This window comes from Balaenoptera borealis (genome assembly GCF_965194805.1).
Source record: "Balaenoptera borealis genome assembly, chromosome: 13".
NCBI lineage: Eukaryota > Metazoa > Chordata > Mammalia > Artiodactyla > Balaenopteridae > Balaenoptera > Balaenoptera borealis.
In genome coordinates, this window is record NC_138870.1 from 95292604 (window position 1) to 95318590 (window position 25987).

The 25987-nt window shown below is 55.3% G+C and overlaps 1 protein-coding gene across 1 annotated transcript; it reads right to left on the reverse strand.

The window, feature by feature from the left end:
* Positions 1-17108: 17108 nt before the first annotated feature.
* On the reverse strand, positions 17109-24608 carry C1QTNF6 (C1q and TNF related 6). The gene is made up of 3 exons (XM_082350091.1): positions 24456-24608; positions 21890-22148; positions 17109-19444 (listed from the first exon to the last, which is right to left on the reverse strand). The coding sequence occupies exons 2-3, from the start codon at positions 22140-22142 to the stop codon at positions 18897-18899; spliced, it is 801 nt and encodes a 266-aa protein (XP_082206217.1). The 5' UTR covers positions 22143-22148; positions 24456-24608; the 3' UTR covers positions 17109-18896.
* Positions 24609-25987: the final 1379 nt, after the last annotated feature.

The following is a 25987-nucleotide window of genomic DNA, read 5'->3' on the forward strand; positions in this document are numbered from 1 at the left end:
GACAGTCACCTCACCTCATGTCACGACCTTCTGTTCATGTGTCTACACTGGAAGTTCCCTGAGAACAGGAACCATGTCTGATGCATCCAGATTGCCCCAGAGCCCAGAAAATGACCTGACATACAGAGGTGTCAAGATGCAAAGGAGGAAGTAAAAAAGGAAAAGAACCAAGGTTTCTAAATCTCTAGTAGCCTAAAGGATCCAGAAACAGCAAGTTAGAAACAACCCGGGGAATAATATTTGAAGTTTCAAAAGGTTTGCAGGGAAAAACCAGCCACAAGAGTGGTTTGCCTTGCTGGCATTCCTCTCTGGGAGGCAGCCTGACAACATCTACCAATGTCTCCAGCACATGACCCAGCGGTGCTGCGTCTCAGACTCATCCTACAGAGAGATGGTGCCACGTGGGAAAAGTGGGTGAAGGAATTCACGCAGTAACGAGCCTGGGGGCGGCCTAAGCCTGCAGCCCCAGAGGACGGTTGGTGAGTAAATTAGAGACATCCACCTGGTGGAATACAGGGTCACCGTGACAAAAAGAAGGGACAGCTCTCCGTTCCTGACGTGGAACAATCCCCAGGATGTGCAGCCGGGTGAAAAGAAGCCAAGTTCAGTTCAAAGTGTGTAGTGGGCCAGCGCTCGTGTAGAAGGACGGGGTAACCGTGAGTGAGTGTGTGAATGTGAAAGGGCGTGTGCCAGGGTGTGGGTGCATGTTTGTGAGGGTAAGCCTTTGGGCGTGTGTGTGTGCATTCGTAAGGGTGCGTGTGAGTGTCGGGGGGTGAGTAGGTGTGAGTGCCTGATGCGTGTAGAAGTGAGCCTTTCTGTGTGTGAGAGCGACTGCGGGTGTGAGGGGGAGTGTGGGTGTGTGCCTATTGTGCGTTTGTGAGAACGTGTGTGCAAGTGAGAGTGTGTTGTGTATGTGAGCGTGTCTGCGACCTGGCATGCACGTGCACCGAGTTGTTCTGGAACGAATTCCTAGGGTCTGGTAGCAGCATTTTCCTTCAGGGAGGGAAGCTGGGAGACCCAGGAAGCAGAGGAGGGGAAGGAAATTTCCTGAATAACTTTTTGTCCCTTTTGAACTTTGTTTCACGGGAACATAATACCTATTTAAGAAAATAAATAAAATTAGAACCAAAATTAAAATGTAAATATGTGGGACCCTTGGTGGGCGCTGGAGCTCCCCTCAGGGCTTCCCAAACACCAGGCTTCCTACTACCCCTGATTATTTCCAACCTCTCCTGAGGAACCTGAAAACGTTCTGGAGTCACCAGGCCCGGGGGCCACCTCCCTGTGCCGATGGCACCCAGGGACGGAAGTGTTTTGCCCACAGTCACACTGACTCCTAGCCCCCATCTCCTGACTGCCAGGCCAGAGTCTTGTTATGGGGACAGTCAGGAAAGCTCCGAAGACCCTCTGACAGCACCTGCAATTGTTTCCCCCTTTCCCGTGAGAAACAGGTAGAAAAAGATCTTTTCACTTGTTCTTATTCTTAAGTAGGTTTCACCAAGATCTGTGATCTTTCTCAGAAGACAATCTAGGTGTTGCAGCGAGGAAAGAGGACGTGTGATGTTTGCAAAGTGTCTGTGAGAAGTTCCTCTCTATCTAGAGGTTATGCTTGCTTGCTTTTTCTTCTTGGTGTTTTTATTAAGGAATCGGAAAAAATTTAAATGTCCCGTTACAGAGATTGTGCCTGGCTGTCAGCACTGCCCACAGTGTCTGCTTGGAGGAGAGCAGTAAATGGGGTCAGAAATTCACCCCAGCTCTGGAATGATGCCCCCAGTCAAGCCTGGCTCCAGGGCCAGGGAGCCTAGACCCGCCCCCCCCACCTCAGAGAATGGGGACCCTGAACTCCCCTGAGCAGTGAAGATGCCGCTTCAGGCTGTGGGCAGGTGCAAGGTGGGCTAGATCTGGGTGCTGCCTGGCCCAGCATCATAGAGAGAGACTGTGAAATCTTCCCCTGGTCCCTGACTCTTGGCATCCTGGCATGTCGGTCTCGTTGCCACCTCGAGAATCTAAATAAGGTGGGGCTGAGAGAAGACAGGCAACTATATTTTGGCATATCCTGAAACGGCCAACATGAGGATGCAGAAAAGACCGCAAGTCTCCTTCAGAACAAAGGGGCCAAACTGAGCCCGAGGAAGGGGAGCTCCAGGCAAGTGCAAAGCCTCGGAAGGTGCTGAGCCAGCATGAAGGATTCGTGGAAGAGGGCCCCTTTGGGTGGCACCCGGGGAGCATGGTGGTAGCGGGAGGCCCTGTCCTTATTCCCCTGCATCTGCAGCTCGAAGCCTCCCCTGCTTTGTGCTCCCACGGGGGCTCCACCAAGCTTAAAACAGGCTTCCTTTGACATCGTTGCTACTCACCCAGGTTCGCAGGCCCACTCGAGGGCCACCCCAACCGGACTGTATAGACATCAGGGACCAAGTGGAGTTTTTGGACAATCGGCAGTTAAGTAACATACATCTGACTCTCCTGGCCTCCCAACATCAAGGACTTTTGGGTGAGGGAGGCAGCCTCACCTCTCCCTCACCGTGGGTTTGGGTGGGGGACCCCAACTCAGATGCCATGGGGGCCTGACAGGAACTGAAGCCTGTGGCCGGCAGATAGAGACCATGACAAACTGGGGGCTCCATCTGTATGGGAGATGGCAGATGGGAACGTTGGCTCAATACTGCCAGAAAATTCTCAATTTTCAAAAAAAGCAGAAAATTGTGATTTTTTTTTTTAAATATGAAATTCTCTCACTTAAAATAGTGGTCATTAATTCTAACTTCAACCCACAGCAAAACACCACCACCAGGCCTGCCGCAGACAACACACTGCTGACCACGAAGTATGAGGAAGGGGACTTCCAGAGGGAGGGGTGAGGCTGAGGGCTGACAAGGACCCTCTGTCGGGGAGGTTTCTTCTCAGGTGGTGGCCGGATATTTATTTTTCATCGTGGTCACACTGCAGCTTTGCAAACCTTTCCTGTATTTGTGGTGTTTACCTCTTTAGGAGCCCTGGGTCCCAAGCAACAAGTCCAAGCTTTACTTTCCCAGCCTCCCTTGCAGCGGGGCAGTGAGCACGTCACTGGGCTCGCCCAATCAGGAGTCTCTGCTGCAGACCTCGGGATGGGAGCCAGGGATACCGGCGAGGAGGCAGAGAACTCCAGGAGGCTGGTGAGGGTGACATCAGAGCATCCCATCTCGGATGCTGCACCCCCGCCTAGCCTGGTTTGTAGAGATCCCTGAGCTGCAGAAGGTCCTGAATCGAATGCTTTTCTAATGAAAGTGGCCAGCTTGGGCTCTACGGTTTGCAACTGAGATTCCCAACTGACACAGGTGCTTTAGCCAGGCAGGGAGGAACAGTCACTTAGCAAGCAGGTTAAGACTCGACATCGTCTTTAATTACCAGCCCCCCACCCCTCCCCACCTCACCCTTCAGCTAGGGCTGACCAGCCTGGATGATGGCGAGGTGGGAACAGAGCAAGAGGGCACAAGAGAGTGTGTCTGCCCGGGGTTTTCTCTCTGCTGGGGCCCTTGGAATAGGGTCTTCATTGTAACACAGGCCCGATGGCCAGGCGTGCACACTGGGTCTCGGGAGCAACACAGGAGGGTCTAAAACAAAAACCTGCCTCGTGTTCTCAAGTGGTAGGCGATTCTAAATGGGCGGTCGCAGCTGGATGTCTTCCCGGCCGGCTCGGTGATTGGACGCCTGACTCCCAAGGCCTGGGAGGCCCATGCACACCCCAGCTGGCTGGCTGACTTTGAATCTCTCTCGCTGACAGGTTTCCACTTTGGGTGCCAGTTAATAAAGAGACAGCCTGCCGGAGGTTTCAGAACTAGCAGAGGCCCCTGTGTTTGGTGGGTGTCTGGTTTCACTTTCGGGGTGAGTTAGACGTGGCCCGTTGTGAGTCCTTCCCCTGCAGCGAGGCACAAACCCGCCCTGGCTTACCCGAACCAGGTCAGCGCTTGCTCTGCTTACCAGATCCTCCTTCCCTGAGGGGCCTGCGCCCCTCATCCCCACCCGGAGCAGAGTTTCTACCACGTGCCAGGGGCGCTGGGCGGGGGCCAGGGCACGTGTGAGGGCGGCAGGGAGCCTCAAGCGCCAGCTGACCCCTTCCCGCCTCCACGCGCCTCCTCACATCCTGCCCGGCAGTCAAACCACAAACCCCCGCGCCCAACACCACCGGGCCAGAGCTGAGAACACACATATCTTCTCTTCGATTCCACTTCATTTCAGTCCTGCCACTTCTCCCAGGCCAGGGGCTCCTCCCAGGGGACATGAACACTGGCTAGGAGTCTAGAGACCTGGGTCCCAGCAGCGCCCCCAGCTCCCGAGTCGCATGTCCTTCCCTGCGGTAATCGCTATTCTGGGGCTACAGCCCACAGGAACAGGCTGGGGCTAACTTGGGTGAAACAGAAATAGAAGGATCTGGAGGGAGTGGTTCACAGGTTCTGGAGGCAGCTGAAGACCCAGACCTCGGGGGAGCAGATTCCAGATCAGCTGCGGAGGCCTGGCAGCAAAGATGCCTCCAAGGCACCAACATCCAGCTGTTTCCTGGCCTCATTCCACTAGAATTCAAAGAGTATCATTGGGTGTGATGAGGTCAAATGCCCACCCCTTGTCTGGAGAGGCTGGATGGGGTACTTTGATTGACAGCTTGACCAAGGCCTTACCTAATGCAGGAGGGTAATCTCCAATGGGTGCTGCTACTAGAAACAGGGGCCCAGACAATGCTGAACAAGCAAGAACCAAAGGCGCCAGGCCTCCCCTCTTTGGACCCAGCTTCCTAGCCTCCCAGCCCTACAAGAATGGGATCAGGTCAGATGACCCTGAAAGTTCTTCCAGGAAAGGCATCCTCTGATTGGAGGAATCTGAACTGGGCATCTTCCTTCCCTGGCAGGGGCAGGGAGGGTGGGGGGAGGCGGGGGGTGGGAGAGACTCTTCTCAGCCCTCAGGAGGGGCTCCTGGCATGAGGATGCTTTGCACACCCACCCTGAAGCCCCCCATTTAGGAGAGAACTAGGCAGGGTCAGGGCTGCTGCCTGAGTGGAAAGGAGGGAAGTTTACCTCCTCCCCTACATGTGGCTTAAACCAGTGACCTTGATCTCATGGGCCCCAGGGAGCTCATGAGCCAACCTGAAAGCAGCAGAGGCTGAAGGCCCCCAGGCTGCGTCACCCTCTCTCGGGGCAAGGCCGGAGGAACGCTGTGACTAGCTCATTCCTCGGGGCCTGGAGCTGCTCTCCGGGAAATGACCTAAACTGGAACTCGGGCAGCAACCAACTGTACCCGCCAGGAAGCCCTCGCCCACTCCTGACTGATGAAGGTGACTTGTGCACCCACTTTTCATGGGTCGCCACATGGGACCCCTGGAAACAACCCGGGGAGGTAGAAAACAAAGACTGGGGGATGAGGGTGCTCAGGGAGGGGCAGCTCTTAAAGGCAGAACCGAGTCAGACGCTCGGCCATCCAGGCCCCCAACACAGGATTCTCTCTCTACACCACCTGCCCCCGGCCTCTTCACTCCCCCTGTCTCCCAACCTCCACCTCTTCAGAAGCACCTAGGAGCCCCAGCCTTACCCCTGCCTGAGCCAGGGCTCGAGGACCAACCAGGCCTGGCCAGTGCACCAGGGCCCGGAGGCAGGGGAGCAGGGCTAGGAAGGGGCCAGGGGACACTTCCTTCAGGAGGAAGTGGCTGAGGGCTTCAGGCCTGTGGTTCCATCCCAGAAGTCCTGCTGGCCCCTGGCTGAAGCCACCTGTGCCCTTCCCGCAGGAAGCAGGGGGCGGCAGGAGCAGAGGGGGCAGAGGAAGCTGCAAGGTATGTGGTTTAAGCTGTGAAGTTCACACCTGGGTGAGCCCGGACACTCGAGTGAGTGGGCCTGCTGAGCCGCCCCTGCCGCCAGGCCCTCTTCCTGTCTCCTTCTCAGCTCTCTCCTGAAACCGCCCTTTGCCTGCCCTCCAACACCTGTCCCTTCTCAGTGCCCAGAGCACAGACCACCAAGAAGTTTCAGAACAGCCCACCTCAGACAGCAGGGGCTCCAGCATCACCAAGACTCCAGAGAGCAGAGCACCAAGAAGGTGAGCTGAAAGAGGGCAGAAAGTTCTAGAAGCCTTCCCTGAGAGGTACCAGGTAACAGTGCTGACAACACTTCCCCAGTCCTTACTATGCTCCAGGCCCTGTTCTTAGTTTACAGGTATTAATTCCCGAATATGCCAAGTGCGGTTTGAGGTCCGACAGCACCTGCATCCCCAGGTGCTTGGCAGAAATGCAGTATCTCAGGTCCCACCCCAGACTGAGTCCGAATCTGCATTTTACCCAGGTCCCCAGGTGATTTCTGTGCACATGGAAGTTTGAGAAGCATCATATTAACTCATTTAATCCTGACAACAGCACTTTCAAGTAGGTACTCATATGATCCTATTTTACAGATGAGGAAACTAAGGCACAGAGAGGTTAAATATTTTGCCCATGGCCACACAGATGGTAAGTGCCAGGGCTGGGACTTGAACCCAGGCCATCTGGCTCCAGAGGACACTCTCCTAACTGCTGGGCTGCCACTGCCTTTGGAATGGGAATTCCAGGCACTGCTGGCCATTCAGTGCCTGTCCTGTTTGTGCTGCTCTGGCCTTCCAGAACCCACTCCAGCCTTCCCACCATTTCACCTTGCCTCTCCAGGGAGAGTCTGAATCATGTCTGAGACTCATGTCTGAGTCTCCCAGGCACAGGAGGTAAGAACACCTAACAATCTGCATGGAGCATTCATCAAGCATCTGTATCGTCCCAGCTCTGGGCTGGGAGTTATGGCAGCTACAAAAGATGCTCAAGATTCAAGTCGGCCTCAGTGGGTCCAGGGCCTAGTTGAGGAGGCGGGAGACAGGAAATGGTCACATGGGTGAGTATAACTTTAACTGGAGGTGTTCAGACACTCCCTATGCAGCTGCCTCTTCAGGGCAGGCCTCGTGGTGGAGGCAGCTTTGAGCCAGACCTTGAAGGCTGAAATGTCTAACACAGGGCAAGGGTCAGAGACCAGCCTGAGCAAAGGGGCAGAGGGGACAGTAGACACAGGTGTAAAGTGGCCCTTGTGGCTGAAGCAGATGCCTGGAGCTTTTTTTTTTAATAAATATTTCTTTTGTTTGTTTTTGTTTCTGTTTGTTTGTTTGTTTGGGCCGCACCGCACGGCATGTGGGATCTTAGTTCCGCAACTAGGGATCGAACCTGCGCCCCATGGAGTGGAAGCTTGGAGTCCTAACCACTGGACCGCCAAGGAATTCCCTGCCCGGAGCTTTAAGCATCCGCCAGTCCAACCCTCATCTGATGCCAAGCTCCCCTCCCTGCATCTCACCCAGAGTGCCCAAACTCCCCTGAACTCCCCCTGTGTTGAGGAGATCGTTCTTTCCCATAGGGGAAAAGCCAGGCCATCTCTGGTGTGCACACAGATGTATTTATTCAAGCCAGTACACCTGTGTACAGGTGGGTCTCCTTGAAGCACGCCTGAGCCATGCAGATCCAGCAGGCCCTGCCGCAACCTGGGGAGTGAGAGATGCCTCATACGCCCAAGGCATCAGCTGTACCAGACGGGTCCCTGCACCTTTAGGCCCTTGAAGTCCTGGCTCCTTGGAGATGCCGCCGTTAATCAGGAGTGTATCTGCAGGAGACCTGCACAGCTGGGGGATCCGTTCCCACAGCAGCTGCCTGGGGGACCCTCCACCAGAGCACTGGCCGGCACTGGAAAGGGGCTCCTCAGCAGCTGAGCTCCACCCTGCCTGGAGGAACCCCGAGGCCAGCGTGTCCACGCACACAGCAGTGCACCCCTCTTGACGGCAGTCTCTCTTGAAGGCCCTGAGCATGCGTGTGTAATAAACACAGCCTGAGTGTCCTGGGCCGGGAGTGAGGCTGATACGCGCTCCATGCACGATGTCATTTAATGCCCACTGCAACCACAGGAGCCCCCTCTACCATGGCTCCCACGTAGAGATGAGGACACGCAGGACTTCCTCGTAATCAGGATCTGAGCGCAGGTCGGCGACTCTAGAGTTGAGCTCTGAGCACCCACGCAGGATTCCTTCCCCCTCCCCCTCATTGCCCACCTCCTCCACGCCTGCCTCAGTACTCTGCACACAAAGGGCGCTCAATAAATGCCTTAAGAACACTTGAGTTGGGACTTCTCTGGTGGCACAGTGGTTAAGACTCTGTGCTCCCAATGCAGGGGACCCAGTTTCCATCCCCAGTCAGGGAACTAGATCCCACATGCATACCGCAACTAAGGGTTCGCATGCTGCAACTAAGGAGCCCACATGCTGCAACTAAGGAGCTGGAAAGCCACAACTAAGGAGCCAGACTGCCACAACAAAGACCGGATGCAACCAAATAAATAAATAAATAAATATTTTCAAAAAAACAAAAACAAAGAAACACTTGAGTTAAAACACTGCAGGGCACAGTGACATGTGGGCCCAGAAGTTGCCACCAGAGGGCGATGCGTGCCTCTCCCCAGCCTCCACACCAGGCTTGTTCTGCAGGAGGGAGGTGGGGTGAAGGCAAGGAGAATGGCCCAAAGTAGACAGTGGCTGCTTCCTCCCTGGGGGCTCCAGGTGCCCACAGGACAAGAGAGGGAAGAAAGCAGGGCCCCTCGATTCCAGGAAGGCAGCATGAGGGAAGCCCAAGGAAAGCCAAGAGCAGTGACCTGCAAGGGATCTTGGAGAGTCTCAGGTCTATCCTCTCCCTGTAGAGATGATGAGTCTGAGCCCAGAGAGAGACAGCTATCAGCCTTAGGTCACACAGCACAGCAGAGGTTTAAACCCTGGCCTCCAGCCTCCCAGATTCCTTCATCCCACTTAACCCTCAGATTCAGAGCAGGGAACTTAACCCAGGTGGTTCCTCACCTTCCTCTAGTCAGTACAGACCAGAAATGGGTTCTTGAGACAGCCCCAGGCCCCGGCCCTCTGCTCCTCCTGCATCTGCTTCCCTCAGCCCTGGGGAAGGCGAACACCTCCACCTCCAACCCTAACTACCCCTGAGTGCCGAGGACACACAGTCCTGCACTTCCGGGCCCTATCCACGTTCTCGGCCCTCCATCTCCCTTGTCCTGCTCAGCCGGCCATCCCTCTGCCTCCCACGTACCACTGCCATGCTTTTGGCCTCAGCTGCTGTCCTCTTAGAATGAAAATCAGATAATGTCCTGTCCCTGCTTAAAAGCCCCCAAAGGCTTCCCACTGCACTTGTGATGCAACCTCACCTCCTTGCCCTGAAAGACCCAGCCGCGCTGCCCCTGCCCCTGGCTGCCTGTCAACTCCTGGAGGGCTCAAAGCTCTTCCCTGCCTTGACCCTCACCCACACTCCCACTGAGCTCCCGCTGCAGCCTTCCCAGCCCAGCCCCACCCTGTCTAAAGCAGACATGGGCCTGTTCAGTCCCAGCACCTGCCCTTCTCCCCCAGGCATTTGCTGTCATTTATAATTGGTTGGGCATTGGTCAAGGATTTGTTTGGGGTCTGTCCTCCTGGCTGGATTATGGCTCCTCAAGGTCACAGGTCAAGTCCATGGAGACCCGTGGCTTCTCTGGCACCGAAAGCCATGTGTGGCGCAGGGTAGGTGCTCAAATTGTATTTGTTGAAAGAATGGGTGGATGGAGGGATGGATGGAGGGGTAGATGGGTGGAGGGAGGGATGGATGGATGGAGGGAGGAATGGAAGGACAGATGAAGGGATGGATGGATAGAGGGAGGGATGGAGGGATGAATAGAGGCAAGGTTGGAAGGATGGAAGAAGGAAGGTCTTGGCATTGGGTTGAGAAGGTGTCTATTCATCCCTTCATTAACCTAACAGGGATTTACTGAGTACCTTCTGGCAGCACCGTGCTGGGCACTGGGGGAGTCACAGGACATGTGGGACCTGAAGTCTGTCTAACTCAAGGAAGTGTCTCTTAGTAAGGGAGTAGGACAAATATGCACATAATTATAACTAAGGGAGCATGTCAGTACAATGACTGTCAGGTTGAATTTTCAGGACAGTCCTAGTGTCAAATGATAAGAGTAAGTTCATGTGATTTGATTCTAAACCTTTCAAGGTTTTATCCAAATAAAGTAACAAGGCAGGAGAAATCGTTTTTAAGACTATATAGGCAATTTTGTCTTTAGAAAATGTGGTCATAATGAGTATAAAAAGACATAGAGTAGGCCTAGTTTAAATAAAACACATGCCGGGGAAAAATAAGACAGATCCTTGCTTGACTGGGGCAAGCAGGGAAGACCTCCCCGCATACACCCTTAACCTCCCCAAATTCTAGGACTTGTATTTATCCAGTCAACGAATTTTTATTGAGTACCTACTATGTGGCAAGCTCTCTTCGAGGCTCATGGATTATAACAGTGTAGAGCTTACAGTCTGGTGGGGGTGGGGAGGTGGGGAGGCAGCGGCCATGGGTGGCCAGGAACCATAAACGCAACAGCCAAGCAACTTCCGTAGGGAGTTCGGAGAAGACAAGTGCCGGGGAAAGGAAAGAGCAGGATATATGGGATCGGGAGCACAGATTTAAATGAGGCGGCTAGAGGAGACCTCACGAGCAGGTGATGTGAAAATCTGAAAGAAGGGCGGAGCCAGGCAGCACTGGAGAAGGGATAAAAAAATAGAGTGTCTCCTAAGTTTGCACAGCAACTGATAGCTCCCTGAAATGTGCCCCAAGATTCCCAGTCCACAGCTTTGCCCGTGCCAGCCTAGGAGTTCCACATGGGATGAGGTGGACTTGTTCTCAAAAAGTATTTGCGGGATTTGTGGATTGGATTGAACAAAATGGAACGCTACCTGCAACCTTCTTCTTCACCTTCCTCCTAGCAAACTCCTACTCATCCTTCAAGACCCAAATATATATGGGCAGAGTTGGTTGCTCTCTCTTCTGAGCTACCCACGTTTATACGAACTTTGCACCATATACAAGCTTCTTTTATAGTCCCCAGTGTACTGTACTTCCCTAGTTTGCCCGCAGGTCTAGGCTTTCCCATGAACTAGGAGCCCCTGAGAGGATCTGACTTGTCCCAGGTGTTTTTAGATGCCTAGAGCCTCCTGGAGACGCTTGATTAGTGGTGACAGGCTTGAAATGACCTATTGTCCTTCAGTGCTCCCTCTCAGGTAAGTGGTTTGCATTTCTGCGGACCTGGGGTACATTAGTTGAGGTCCTTTTAGAATTCAACTCCTGTTAGTTAACATTGAAAAAAGGTGACACTGGAAATGAAGGCAAGGAGCTTGAGCCCCAACCAAATCTCGGGAAGGGAAAGATCAGGGCAGCCCCAGGCTCCGTGGTCAGCTCCAGCAGTGGCTCTGCTGGGGTTGGGGACTCCCTTACAGCTACCAAGTACCCTGGCCACCAGGGGGCAGGGTAAAGTAGAGAGAACGGCCCTGGGTAGGGTAAAGTGGTGGTGAGGGGTCCCAGGGAAAGAGGAAATTGAGCCTGGGGACCACACCCAAAGTACCTCCCTCACAGGGCCCTGCCCCACCCAAGCCTGGCCACCCCTTCACCTTGTGTGAGAGGCCCAGGGACTCCAGCCCAGTTTGAATGGTCAGTGCGATGGAGGTACATGCCTGGCAAACCACCGGGGGCTGCATTTTTTTTTTTTAATAAATTTATTTATTTTGTTTTTTTATTTTTGGCTGTGTTGGGTCTTCGTTGCTGCGCGCGGGCTTTCTCTAGTTGCGGTGAGCGGGGGTTACTCTTCATTGCAGTGTGTGGGCTTCTCATTGCGGTGGCTTCTCTCGTTGTGGAGCACGGGCTCTAGGCACGCGGCTTCAGTAGTTGCGGCATGCGGGCTCAGTAGTTGTGGCTCACGGGCTCTAGAGCACAGGCTCAGTAGTTGTGGCACACGGGCTTAGTTGCTCCGCGGCATGTGGGATCTTCCCAGACCAGGGATCGAACCTGTGTCCCCTGCCTTGGCAGGCGGATTCTCAACCACTGCGCCACCAGGGAAGCCCCAGTGGGGCCTGCATTTTTAAAGAAGGCCTTCTTTTGAAAAAATTAAAATTGTAACTTTTGCCAATTTCTATGGTGTAGGTACTGCCACCACGGCCGATCTCAAGCTAACACTGTGATGTGCAATCTGGCTCCGGCACACCATTGGCTGTGGGTGTCGAGGTGCAAGGGCACGAGCTCCTCACAGACTCCTGTAAGGGAGTCCTGCCCTATCATGAGACTGACCAAAGAGCTTGGGGAGGTGTTGCAGCCTCCGAGAAATAATAGCTCAGGATGTGGGTTTGAATCCGGCATCCACCTCTGACCCAATGACCTTAACCTCCTTCAGATGCCGCCCACCGGCTAGATCCAAAAATCCCAGGTCCTGCACACCTGCTCCTTCCTGCCTCCTGGCCTTTCTTTCAGTTCCTGGGAAGTGCTGAGCAGTTTCCTATCTCCAGGCCTTTGCCCACGTGGGTCCCTCCACCTGCGGTTCTGTCTCCCCCTCTCACCCTCCGGGGCTCAGCTGCACCACCTCTTCCTGAGAGAGGCCGTCTCAGACCAACCCCCCAACCTTCCAAATTAGCTTCTTCCATTATTACTTTGAGAACACTTACCCTAATGTGAGGTCCTAGTGTGACGATCTGTATAACGTTCATCTCCCCTACTAGACAGTAAGTCCCACGAGTATGGGTTTTTGTTCACTGTTTTGCCCCCTCTGCCCAGCACAGAGCAGGGCCAATCATGGGTAGTGAACCCCAAACTGTTGAATGAATGAACATATGACACAGGAAGGAAATTATCCAAATACAGTTTCTTCTTCTGAAAAATGAGTATAATAAAATGTCTACCTTCAGATAATATTTAAACCTATAAAGAGCCTACTCTGCGCCAGGATTTTCATAGACTTACTCCTTTAATCCTCACGACAGCTCTCTGGGGTAGATGCTGTTATTATTATCCCCGTTTTCTAGGTGAGGAAACTGAGGCACAGAGAGGTCAGGAGGTGACCTGCTCTCCTTTATCCGGTTAGATCTGAACCCAGGCAGTATCTGTCTCCCGCAGCCTCGGTTAATCTCAGGGAAGCTCAACTCTTTGGGGGGAGGGTTGGGGAGGGCTCGCAGAGGTGATGACATTTGGTGCTGCTATAGCCCCCGTGCCCCGAGACCTCGAAGCCCAGTGGGCAAGGCTAATAACGGATAAGCGCTGTGATCAGGGATCACTCAGGGCCAAGGCTGTCCCCCAAGTCTGAGAAGTCTTCCTAGAACCAAGATACCCTGGCCGAGGAAGATAGCCGCATCTGATGATGTGTCTGGAGAGCTTTGATGAGAAATGAACCAGCAGTGCTCTTGACCACTTCTCCCCGTCCACAACACTTCTGATCTCACTCGGGAGTTCAGCCTAGACCCTTGGGGCTCACAGGCAAATCTTGCTTCCCATCGTCCCGTTCTCCTTCCCAGGGGTTGGGTTAGTTGTGGTCACATGATCAGTTCTGGCCAATGAAAAGCGAGCAGGGGCTGCTGGGTGAAAGAATCTCTAGCTCTTCTTTCACTCCCCCTCGTGATGCCTGATGTGACACCTGGACAGCCATCTTGTGGCCACCACCTTGTGGCTGCCATCCTGTGGCCCTGAGGGAAGGTGGCTTGAGAACAAAGCTGTTGCACTAAGTGGGCCGAGTGGAAATACGGGACAGATCAGGGTCCTTAGTGATTTTGCTGAGCTGCTGAATTAACCAGCCCCAGAGCTGCCCCACCCTGGGATTTAGGGTTATTTTTCCTTTTTTGAAGCTGTGTGTTCAATATGTGTTCCTTGCAAGATCAACCCAACAAACACAGCAAGGATATGTAACTAAAAGCAGAGAGAGGAAAGGAGTCTTGTCCAGGTACTTGCGTTTCAAAATAAGAAGGAAAGAGCTGCATTCCCAGCCAAGAGCTTTGGGAGAGGATGCTCTGAGTAGACACATGGTCCCCTCCACCCAAACACCCAAGATGCCCTGGGAGGAGGCAGGCAGAGGGGAGGAAAGGAGTGTCAGTGCTGGGGTTCCTGGTGAATGTGGATCCCGGCCCCTCCTTCCCAGCTGAGCCTGGCAAGGGCTCCAGGGAAGACCCCCAGCAGGTCTGGGGCATCTGAGACTCAGAGGGGCCGTTCCTCTCTTCCCAGGCAGAACCCCGGGGAGGTGGCTGAGACCCCAGGGAAGAAATGGCCAGATAGTGCATCCAGGCAGATAGCGCTGGGCTTAGACGGCCCTCTGAGGGATACAGAATTTGTGAGATAAGCACTCGTGCAGAGAGGACCCGGATGTCCCAAGAGGAATGAGGACCCAGGAGGCTCTGCAGGAATGGGCGTAGTTCAGCAGGTATGTAGGCGGAACCGGGAGCCAGGAGCAGAGGAGATACTGACACACTCTGCAGATGTCCTTTGGACACGCACTGCCAGGTGACCCCTCCTGCTGCCAGGATGTGGCGCTCAGATGCAGACCCCAGGAAATGTGGTAAGAGAAGAACCCCAGCTGGCCAAAATCGCATTTCTTCAACTTCAGCCGAATGGAAATTAAGCTTAATCATGGAGAAATAAAGCAAGTTCTATTCTGTGTACATCTGAGTTTGTGGCATCAACTCATTCCGAGCAGTGGTGAAGAGCAATCAGCCACCGGCGACCCCACCAACACCAACACCGCTGCTTCCCTGCAGAGGGTCCCCTGTTTCCTCCATGTGCCCGCACCCCAATTACTACTTCCTCCTGTCCACGCCACCACCTGCAGGCGACCTCACACCTCATCCGGACCCTGAGCTGCAACCCCAAGTCTTGTTGCTGGCCACCCAGCCTCCCGTCTTCCTGGGTTTGCAGACCAGCTGCTCCCAGCCACGCTGGCTTAGCTCCGTGCCCTCTTGACTCATGTCATGGAAATCCCTCCTTCCTTTCTGGCTCCTGCAGCCACCCGCTGGCCCCAGCTTTCCCCAGCTCAGCCCCACCCATGATGTTCTGGACATCTGTTTCTGATCTTGTTGAGTTTCTGCCCATGTTTTTCCCTTCCTCCAGATGTACACGTGGCAGCATGTGGCTACTGGGACAGGCCTGCGGAGCTGGCAGGAGGGGAGGGAGCAGGAGAGTCGCAGGATCTTATCCCCTGGCCCAGGATTCCTGGTTCTTGCTTCCCGCTGTTCCTCTCTCCCTATGCTCAGTAAAAGTCATTCATCCAACAAACGCTCTCCACTCTTCAAGGACCCACATGCCAGCTGCTGCTAATGCACAAACACCATTACAGTCGGTCCTCACTCAGGACAAGAAAGGGATGGTCCCCGGGGTGGGGAGGTGGCTACACGGGCATTTCGCTAGCTTGCTGGGGTCACCAGGACTACACATTGCAGATCCCCAGAGGGATGTTGTCCCCACAGACCCGGCAGCAGGCTGAGGGGGGGCCCCCGGTTTCCCAGGGCCCTTGACAAAGGAGCTCCACCAAGAACTTACCTGTTGGGAGAGTCTCCATAACAAAGATCTAGTGGCTCTTACCACCACCCCCCATTGACGATATGCCTCCAAGTCAGGAACTGGTATGCCATGGGAACAACTGGCCCAGACAGACCAGAGGCCGCCTCTGAAGCATGGATGGAGAAGTGTTTGTAGCAGGTCCAATTAGACAACGGAGGGCTGCCGGTCTTGGAGTCCTGAACTAATGTGGCCTGGAAATGTCTGGGGCCTTTCGCCTCAGCTTGCAAAGGGCAAGCTTCAGTCCTCCTGCAGGTGCTTGGCAAGTAGTGTCAAAAGCTTTTCTGCCTCAGTAATCAGCAAATCAAGTCTTCATGATGTCCATGACCAAAGGCTCCTGCCTGGCACTGGAGGTGACCTTTACCACCAGTGTCAGAGCAGGGGTGCTGGTGAGGCCGATGATACTTCAGCAGATCCTGGGCCAAAAGTGGGCGGTGGGACGGCTCCCTTGAGTCGCCTCTGACCTGTTAGGGCCTCTTGGGTGAGAGCTGCGAGGCCTTCAGGTGTGGTGGGAAACCTCCTTCGGGGGCCAGATGGGCTCCAAGGAAACTAAGACTTATGTCTCCCCCTGCCTGGGTGGCTGCAGGCTCAGGTGAATCCTGGGGCAGTTATGGTGGATTTGTCTTTATAGCATCCTCTTCCACGTGGTACCCAGAGAGCCATCAAACACAGGCACGCAGGCAGGGCAGATGCCCCCATCAAGCCAATAAGGGGAGTCGCCACTGATTACATTAGGTATTTTTATGTGAGTAGCTACTATGCTAGCTTAGAAGTCAGAACCCACCAAGACTGCCCGTTGTAGGACATGGAGCACTTCCCACCAGAGAATATCTAGCTGTTCTCTGGCAAATATTACACACAAAACATGAGACAGGAGCCCCAAGTGAGGATCTGTGGTTTGTTCAGCACGTCCAAGTGCCTCACTAGAACATAAACTCCACGGGTGTTCTCCGTGGGGAGGTGATGGGTTGTGCCTCCAATTGCAGCCTCCAAGCCTAGCGGCGTACCCAGCACACAGTAGGTGCTCAGTAGTTGTGGTTCAAAGGATGAACGCAGGGACTTCCCTGGTGGCACCATGGTTAAGAATCCGTCTGCCAATGCAGGGGACACAGGTTCGAGCCCTGGTCCGGGAAGATCCCACATGCCGCGGAGCAACTAAGCCTGTGCACCACAACTACTGAAGCCCACGCGCCTAGAGCCTGTGCTCCGCAACAAGAGAAGCCACTGCAATGAGAAGCTTGTGCACCGCAACGAAGAGTAGCCTCTGCTCGCCACAACTAGAGAAAGTCTGCACACAGCAACGAAGACCCAACGCAGCCAAAAATTAATTAATTAATTAAAACTTTTTTTAAAAAGGATGAATGCAGTGCTCACCGGGCAACCTCTCTTCTAGTCCTTATGGCCACCCCATGAGATAGATGATCATCATTCCCATTTTACAGACAAGGAGACTGAGGCTCCGAGATGTGAGGACTTTCCCGGGGCCACAGCCAGGGCACGGCACAACAGACCCTGGGCTGGTTCCACTGCCTCCAAGGCACACCAGCTGAGTGACCGAGGCGGGCTGGTTCTTTTGTGGGTGGCGAGCACGTGGAATGGAGCCCTGGGCTGCCTTGGTTCCTCTGGGGCCCTGAACCTGGGCCCAGCAGAACAGGATGGGCTGCCCTCCCAAGGTGGGCAAAGGAAACCGAGCAGAAAGAACCAGGCTGAATTGCCAAGAAGACGCACAACTTTTAATCATGCTGGACAAGCAGGGCAGGGGTGAAGTCGGGCTGGGGGTGGTTGTACAGGACCAGCCTTCACGGCACCGGGTCAGGCCCTGCTGCCAGCCCCCAGCCATGCAGCCATGGCTCCCCTGGCTATGAGGAAGCACCAGAGACCACCACCGGGGCCCCCTCTGCCCCGGAGTCCGCATAAGCACCAATGGGCGGAGGCCGTCTCCCTCTGGGGAGAGGTTCAGGCCACCTGGGGTTGCGGAAGGGGAAGGCTGTGGGCCACCAGGCTGTCCCATCCTGGGAGAGGGGGAAGGGACAGCAGTCCTGATGTCCCTCCCTTGGCCTCAGCCTCGCCCAGCGCCTCCCTTGGCATCATGGCTCAGAGGCGGGTCCCCCCAATTGACCTGGAATGTTGCTCGCTTTGGTTCCCCAGACCTGCTGAGGGGTCCAAAGCCCGGTGCCCTCTGTCCTGGCTCATTGCCCGGCAGCATTTGTAAAGGCAGCAGCAGGCCAGAGGCCGCTCTGCTGGGCAGGAGCTGCCCACCCGGGGCCTCAGCACCTTAACAGAGCCTGGAGAGCCGGAGGCACTGGGCTGGCGAGAGACACCAAGGAGGTCAGAGCACCTGGGGACAGACGTCAGTGTCTGACAGTGGCTGGGAGCGTGGGAGAAATGAGGCCCAAGCACCTTTGGCAAAGCGGGCCGAGCACGGCCCTGACAGCCGCCCGGCAGCGGGGCAGGGAGGGCGTGTGCTGAGGAGGGTAGGAGCTCTCACAGGCTTCCATCCCAGCCGCGTGGGGAGCTATGGGTCTGGGCCCCCTTACCCCAAAATGCCCCCTAACCCCTGGGTCCTCTCCTCACAGCACCTTTCCGCTGACCAAGGCCCCCCTGGGTTTGCTTTAATGATGGGCATTGGGCAAAAAAGAAAGGACCAGGCAGAGGATTCCCCCCACCTGGGGTACCCTATCCTGCCAGCCTTGGGGAGTGGTGGGTAATGGGGGGGCCACAGTGCCTGAATGCCCAGAACACAGACTTGTGTGATCAGAGACCCATGTGTTTCCCCGGGTCTGGTTTCAGAATCTGTGTCTCCCCACCCTGGCTGGACTGGGTGCTCACCGAGAGCAGGGCCTGTGTCGGGTTCACCTCAGCCTTCCCGGAGCCTGGCACAGAGCGGGCGCTCAGTGAGTGTTTGATGACTGAATAAATGAACTGTGGCTGCACAAGTCGGGGCGCAGACAGGAGTTCAGAGAGAAGGGAGAAGGCGCAAGAGACAAGAGGAGGGGGTATCCTAGAAGGATGAGAGAATTTAAGGATGTTGGGAAGATTCTAGAATGTTTGGAAGATTCCAGAATGTTCAGAGAGTACCAGAATGTTGTGAAAGTTATAGGACCTGGCTACTCAAGTGGGGTCCATAGACTAGCAGCACCAGCATCACCCAGGAACGTCCTAGAAATGCAAAATCCTGGGCCCGTGCCGCACCTGCTGAATCAGAACCAGCATTTTAGCACAATCCCTGGGTGATACGGATGCACATTCGAGTTTGAAAAGTGCTGGTCTAAAAGGTTGGGAAAGTTCTAGAAGATTTAGGTTAGGAGGTTTCTGAAAATGTCCAAGAGAGGAGAGAGGCCCGAACAGACTGGGAGGGGTGATGGAGGGAAGGAAAGAGGAGGAAGCCTGCCCAGAATGCCAGGTCCCAGGGCCAACTTCACAGACAGGCAGACTGAGGCCCCGCAGGGGACAGACCTGCCCGTGGCCACCCCAGGCCAGAGCTGCCCCGTGGGAGGCACTAATCGTCCTCGGGCTTGATGAGGTGGCCGCTGAAGGTGATGTAGGTGTCGATGTCGTCGCTGTAGACGGCGTTCTCACGCTCACGCTTGAAGAGCCGCGCCCAAACACGGTCGCCGGGTGCCAAGGCCAGCATCACGCTCTGGCTCTGCATGATGCTGCGGTCGCTGGGCTGCGCGTACAGGATGACGGCTGCCTCGTCGTTGTGCACGACGTGCACGTAGGTCTCCTTGAAGTTCCAGCTGTGCACGTTGAGGCTGAAGAAGTAGAGGCCGCGCAGGGGGGCGACGAAGTGGCCGGCAGCCAGGTTGAAGTGCCCGTCCGGGTTCACGAAGACTGTGTCGAAGAGCAGCGGCTGGAAACCCTCGCTGCTGTGCAGGGCCGTCTTGCGGCCCACCGAGAAGGCTGAGAAGCGCATCTGGCACGGGCTGCCGGGGCTGCCTGCTTGCCCCTTGGCACCCTTGGTGCCCTGGGGGCCGCGCTCCCCCCGGGGGCCCTCCCTGCCCAGCTTCCCGGGCGAGCCCAGCAGGCCTCGGTCCCCTTTGTCACCTGCGGAGACAAAAAGGAGAAAAGTCAGGGCAGGCACCCACGCCTGCACCCCGGGGGCTCCTAAGCGTTTGCAGAAGGCTCGCCCCTGCCCAGAGACGGCAGGCCAGAGAAGAGCCAGCACCTTCTGCATGCCAGGCATCGCCGCCCCGAGCGCCCCTCTGAAGGAGACACCATGTCCACCTCCACTCACAGAGAGGTGAAGGGACTCGCCCGGGTGGCACGGCTTAGGGGCAGGGAAGCAGGACTCCAGCTGCGGTCTGTCTCCACGCCAGCCTGCTCCCTCCTCAGCAGCGAGGCTCTCACTGTGGTCTCCGCCAGACCAGGCCTGGACCCCAGCTGTCACTGCACCCGGCGGGACTCCAGGGGGATGTGGGCGTGGCATTTCTGCCCCAGAGAAGGGATCACCCGGACGGAAGTGTCCAGAGTCGGAGCCAGGCAGCCGTTGGTGGGCGTTACCGCCCCTCTGCACGACCTGGGGCCTTCACGTTGGTGTCTTGGGATTTTTTTGTCTGTATCTTGAAGAGGATCACGCGCACCTCACAGGGATGTTCCTGAGCCCTCTGGGAAAGCACCGGGTGAACTCTGCAGGTACGAGGCAGGACGATTCACCCAGCACTGCCCAGCCCACCTCCCCCGCCCTGCTTCCCAGGCAGTCGCGCCTCTGGCCAGCCCTCGTTCCAGGCTGATCCTGAATGCAAGAAAAGCAGGTGACCACCTACTTTTTATTTTTTTACCACCTACTTCTTGAGGGACCAGATCCCAAATAGTTCCCTGCTGCCTGTCACAGAGCCTGCAATCACACCCTTAGCCTCAGCCCTCTGAATGAACTAGACAGCCCTGTGTTGTCCCAGGGTCCCCTATGACCACGGCAATGCTGCTGGGAAGAGGGGAAGAAGGGGCAGAAAAGAGGGCACAGGCCCTCGGAGGAGGAGCCTGGAGAGAAGCAGGCAGGAGGGGGTCCATGGCTCTGTGGAGGTCTTCCTCACTGGCCTCGTTGGTGAACTACCTACCTCATCATGTGCCCTGCACTTTACAGCTTGCAGAGCACTTGTTTCGCCCCAGCCCCAAGGGAGGGCGTGAAGGGTAGTTATAAGAGGGGGTTACCTTCTCCTTTTTACAAATGAGGCAGCAAGCCCAGGGAGGGAGAGACAAGCCTGCCCCACGCAGCAAGGGAGCTGAAGAGCTGGGGCTGGGACCCAGGACTCCTGACACCAGCCAGGCGCCTTCTGCCCAGCAGGCAGCTAGCCTGGCCCAGGAGAGGTGACATGGGGTCTTAAGGAGGATAGTGAGGGGGGAGTGCAGTCAGCACCCAAGCACCTCGTCAACCTCACACAGAGGGCTCTGTTGGCCTTGGGGAAGCAGTGATGTGTGAGGTGGTGGGCAAAGTAGGGAGAGGACAAGAGGGGTCCTCAACTACAAAATCTGAAGGCCCGAGGGTCTCAGGTGCCAGCTGACCCTCTGGAGTCCTCGGCGACAAATCCTAGCTCTGCCCCTAACAGCTGTGAGACCCCAGGAGAGCTCCTCCCCTCTCAGAGGCTCAGTTTCCCCATCTGCAAGGTGGGAGGAATGACAACATACTGAACTTGCGGGGTTGTCGTGAGCAAAGACAGAGGTTAAGGATGTCAAGGGCTAGCCCCAGGACTAGCCATTCACAGCCCCCAACAGCAGAAGTAGCTTCCTTGAGATTTGGTTTTAGAGGACAGGCAGCCAGCTCTCACCTGGGCGGCCCTAGTGGCCCCCACGGCTCTCCCTGATTCTACCCTTGTCTATTCTCCACAGAAATTAGAGTGATCCATTTGAAACCTAAGCTGGGCCAGGTCCCTCCTCTGCTCAAACCCTCCCCCACTCCCCATCTCACTCAGAGGAGGAGCCCACGTCTGATCTGTTTTGTCTCCAACCTTGCTCCTCCCCTTGCCCCCTGTTCCTTAAACACATGAGGTCCGCTCTGGCCCCAGGGCCTTTGCACCTGCTATGCACTCTGCCTGGAATGCTCTTCCCCAGAGATCCACGTGGCTTCTCCCCACCTTCTCAGTGAGACCTACACTGACCACCCCCATTTAATATGCAACCTGCCCCCCACAGCTGCACTCCAGACACCCCTTACCCTGCTCCACCTCATCACTTCCATAGCATTTATCACCATCCGTCTCATTAACTTGGGTGATACGTTTATTGCTCACTGTCTGCCTCCCCCACTAGAACAGAAGCTCCACAGCGGTGGCAGCTCCGTCTGATGTGTACACGCTCCATCCCAGAATTCAGAATGGTCCTGGTATGCAGTAGGTACTTAATAAATGTGTGAATGAAAGAAAAGGTCTGGGACAGTTTTCTGTCCTGGTTTCTTCTGCTCCTTCCACCTCACCTCCCTGAGCCCAGGAAGAGATCCCCACGCCCTCCCTGTCCCCGACCACGCCAGTCCAGCCCAAGCCACATGTGGGTCCTCACCCTTCAGGATGGTGATGTTAATGTAGGGCCTGACTTCAGGCAGCATGTACGGGAGGGCGGACGGAGAGGCCAAGGACTCATGTGCAGCATCAGCAAGGACCAGGGGGTCCTCAGAGTCACAGCACCGTCGACAGAGCCCAGGGGGACTAGAGGCCACAGCTTCCCCAGAGGTGGGCTCCTCGGTGGGGATTCCAAACACAGAGAGAGGGTGCAGGAGCACTGCCCAGAGGAGGCCCAGGGCAGCTATCCCCATGGCGACCTGGAGCAGGGAAGGAGGGACAGAAATACATTACCTTGACATCTACACTCTGCTGATGCCCAGCGCGGATGCCACCACCCACAGCACGTGCATTCCTGACATAACTCGGGGAGGGGGCATTAGTGCCCCCATTTAACAGATGAGAAGACAGAGGCCTACACAGGGAAGCAAGTTCTCCAAGGTCACAAAGAGACTTGTGGTAGTGCAGGGCCTGGAGGCTGAGTCTCCTGGAACCCAGTCCCTGGGCACCTCTGGCACACGTGGGCCCACGAAGGAGGACCCCCTCTGAAGACGAGGGTCCTGGGGGGCGTTTGCTGGGGTGGGTGAGGAAGATGCCCTGCTGCCTATGTGTCATAGCCAATGAGACTGTAAAATGCTTTTCCCACCCTCCCAACCTCCCTCTGGCTTGTCTTCTTGCCCCAGACTCCACCGTCACTGGAGGGCGAGGTAGAAGAAGGTGCCCCTCGGGATGGACAAATTAGAAACAAACAAACAAAAGAAGTCCCTGCAGAAATGCACACTGAAGGTGTGTAGCTGGTGTCAGCCCACCTCCTCGCTCAGCATGTTTGTACAGTCAACAACCTACCAACTCAACCTCACACAAGAAGCCCTGCAGGGAAAGGAGCAGGAGAGAGTAAATTCATTGGAAGATGGTCGTGTCAATCATCATAGACCTGCCAATCAGCTGCCAAGGTGGTAAGTTGGAACTAAGGGGCAGGAACCAGGAAGTCTGGAAAATTCAAAAGGAACAGGGAAGTCCAAGGGTTTGTGAGGATCTGTCTTTGGCCTTGGCCAAGAAGGGATCCAGAGTTCACAGAGAGGGGCAGAAAGCAGCCTGGACAGCAGTGACTGGAGACAAGCCGGGGCTGGGTGGGCAGGAAGCCAGGCAAAGAGCCTTTGAGGTGGCGGCAGTCTTTGGGGGCTGGCACCGAGTTATCGCAGGATCAGAAACACTTTTGAAACCAGACTGGTTTTTACACTTCTGGTGTTCTTTGTTTATTTCCTTTTGTTCTCCTTTAACATTTAGTACAATTCAAAAATATTTTTCTGTGGTTAATATGTGTAGAGAAGATAAAATTATTATTTTTTTTAAATGCCATTCTAACCTAACCTGAACACCGAGGTAGGAGTTGGGTTTTAAAGGGGCAGGAGCCCTCCCCCCAACAACCCCCTCCCTGCTCCCTGCGGGCGGGGTAGTAGCAGGAGAAGAGAGGGGTGGGCAGGCAGTCTCCAGAGCCATCACCCCTCTCCTGAAGATGATAATTCCCAAGCCTCCGCTGCCTCCCCGGCCCCCATTCTGCTTTCCTGGTTCTGCTCAATAAGGCACGTCAAATCTTCAGAGATCAACATCTCTTCTGTCCGAGATTATGACCCTTAGCTTTTATTTGTAAATTACACATCCCAGTGGTTTTGAGAAGAGCAAAATCCCCTCTTTTTCTTCCCATAGATGTGACCTCATGGGAAAAGATGAGGCTTTGGAGTCAGACTTGAGATCCCAGAATAGTTTACAAGCTGTGTGACCTAGGGCTAGTGGTTTAACGTCTCTGGGCTTCTTGCTCCTTGACATTTACAAGGAGGAGACAACACCACCTTCCTCCCCAGGTTATTTGGGAGGATTTAAATGCAGGGAAATTGCCTGACTTGTAAAAGACTCGTAATTAAACGTTTGTTCCTTTCTCTGCTGGCCAACACAACCTCTCCCCAGGGCCTGCATGGGATAGGAAGAGCAGAACTGTTCCCAGAGGATTAAAACTGTCTGGGGACATTTCTGTTGGCCTAGCCAGCTGAGAGTCAAAAAATCTGTGACACAGAACTGTGACCTGGTTGGGGGGTGGGGAGGGGGGATGCAGGAAGCAGGAAGCAAAGCAGCCTTTAACAAAAGTAATAATAACCACAGCCATGGTCACTGACTGTCCCTGGAGGAAGGTGTCACACAGGGATCAAATGTGAGGGACCACGCCATTGGGGGTGATTTGGGGGTCCCTGCTGCCTCCATGAGGGAACTGGGGCCTCTTTGGGATGGGAGGAGGGCCAGGCCCTGCTGAGCTGAGTTGGTGCCTGTCCAGACAGGGGTGGGCACAAGACAGGAGCATCGGAGGGCAGCCCTTCACCAGGGCTAAAGTCTCAGTCAAAGGAGGGAATGGGGAAGGCAGACCCTAGAGGGGCTGGCCGGGGTCAGAAGGAGAGAGCAGGGCCCCGAGATGTGAGATGTGTCCAGGAAGAGAGGAGAAAGGAGAGGAATACCAGGCTCTGACCGCAACCCCCTCTGCCCTGCTGGAGGAAGTTGCAGGACCTCCCATCACTCACCCAGTGTCCTGCAGCCTCAAACAGCAGCTCACGGACCCCGGGCCTCTGGGCCGCCTCTGGTTCCTTGGTCCATGTTTGCAATTATAACTTGTTGCTGGCCCAGAATCCCAGGCCCGGAGGGCTGGCCAAGGAGGGAGGGAGAAAGGGATGGAGGCAGAGCAGAGGGAGGGAGGGAGGGCGGAGGGAGCGGGCTGAGCTGGCTTCCCACTCCCCCTCCTCCCTGCTCCCTCCCCTCCAGCCTCTGGGTTCTTCGGAGATACAGGGAGCTGAGGATTTCCTTGGCTTAACTCTTTGGTGGTCCTAGAGGGTCTTGTTTAATTCAGAGATGCCATAAAGTTCCAGCAGGAAGGGGTCTGAGGCCCCTGATGGGAAATCGAGGCTGGGAAGGGGGAAGGGCAGGGAGCCCCAGAAGTTGCTCAGGAAGGGGAAGGCAGTGCTGGAATCCCTGTGCCGGGGGCTCCAGCCTAGGCTGAAGAGCTTGTTAGTTCTGAGTCACTGAGGCAGGCGGCACAGAGGGGGCATGGGCACCAGCCCAGTAGCCTCAGGTTCAAATCCTGGCACTGACACCCACTGGCCAGTCCCTTCCCCTCTCAGATCCTAGTTGTCTGTAGAACTCCACTCCCCAGCCCCATCCGTGCCAGTCACAAGAGGAAGTTTAGTAAATGTTTGTTGAGTGAAGGTCTCACCTCCTCTGAGATCAGGTAAGAGTATCAGGGAAGGGTGGCAGCCAGGTCAATAGCCCCACCCCCAATGGACACCAAAGTCCTCCTCCTCTGCCTGGAAATGCTGCCATGATTATCCATCGTCCTGGTCTTCTACAGCCAATCCACCCGTGGAAATGACCCCCAACAAGGTCACAGGAGCGCAGCCTGTACAGAATGCCCCTGGGCCTCTGCTTCCTTCTGGGTACGCTGCAGGAGGCTTTGCAAAGGCTGCAGCCCTGGTTCCCTGGGGTCAGAGACCCCTGTGCACAGACTCTCTCAAACATCCCTCGCCCTCTAGCCCCCTCTCATTCTACATTTGTTGAGTACTTACTGCCTGGGCCAGGCTTCATCTTTGCAGGGGTTTTTGGGAGCCAAAGGGTATTTACATCCATTTTTTTACTCTTCTTGGGAAAGGGAGCTAGTGGTGGGAGCTGATGTGACTTACACGGGGTCACACAGTTAGTGAAGAGGAACCACAACCCTACAGAATGGAAGTGCTCTCCGTCCTACCGGAGTTCCCACGATGGCACAGCTGGGCACGGTTGTGGGCAAAGGCTGCAATTCAGGGCCTGCCCCTGGGCAGAGAGAGGTGGTGACATTATCACTCTCAGGAGGCACAGGAATGCAGCGACCTCGGGGGATTTATTGAAGTCTGGGGCTTTGGGCACTAACCCCCAGGCCCCACTCACAGCTGGGCAAAGTGTGGGGGATGGAACAGCCCTGGCTGTGTGTCCTTGACCATCTCCCATCTCTGAGCTTCTGTTTTTTTATTACTTTGGGGGATAAACACACAACAGAATATCCAGGCCTGGAAGGACCCTTAGAGAT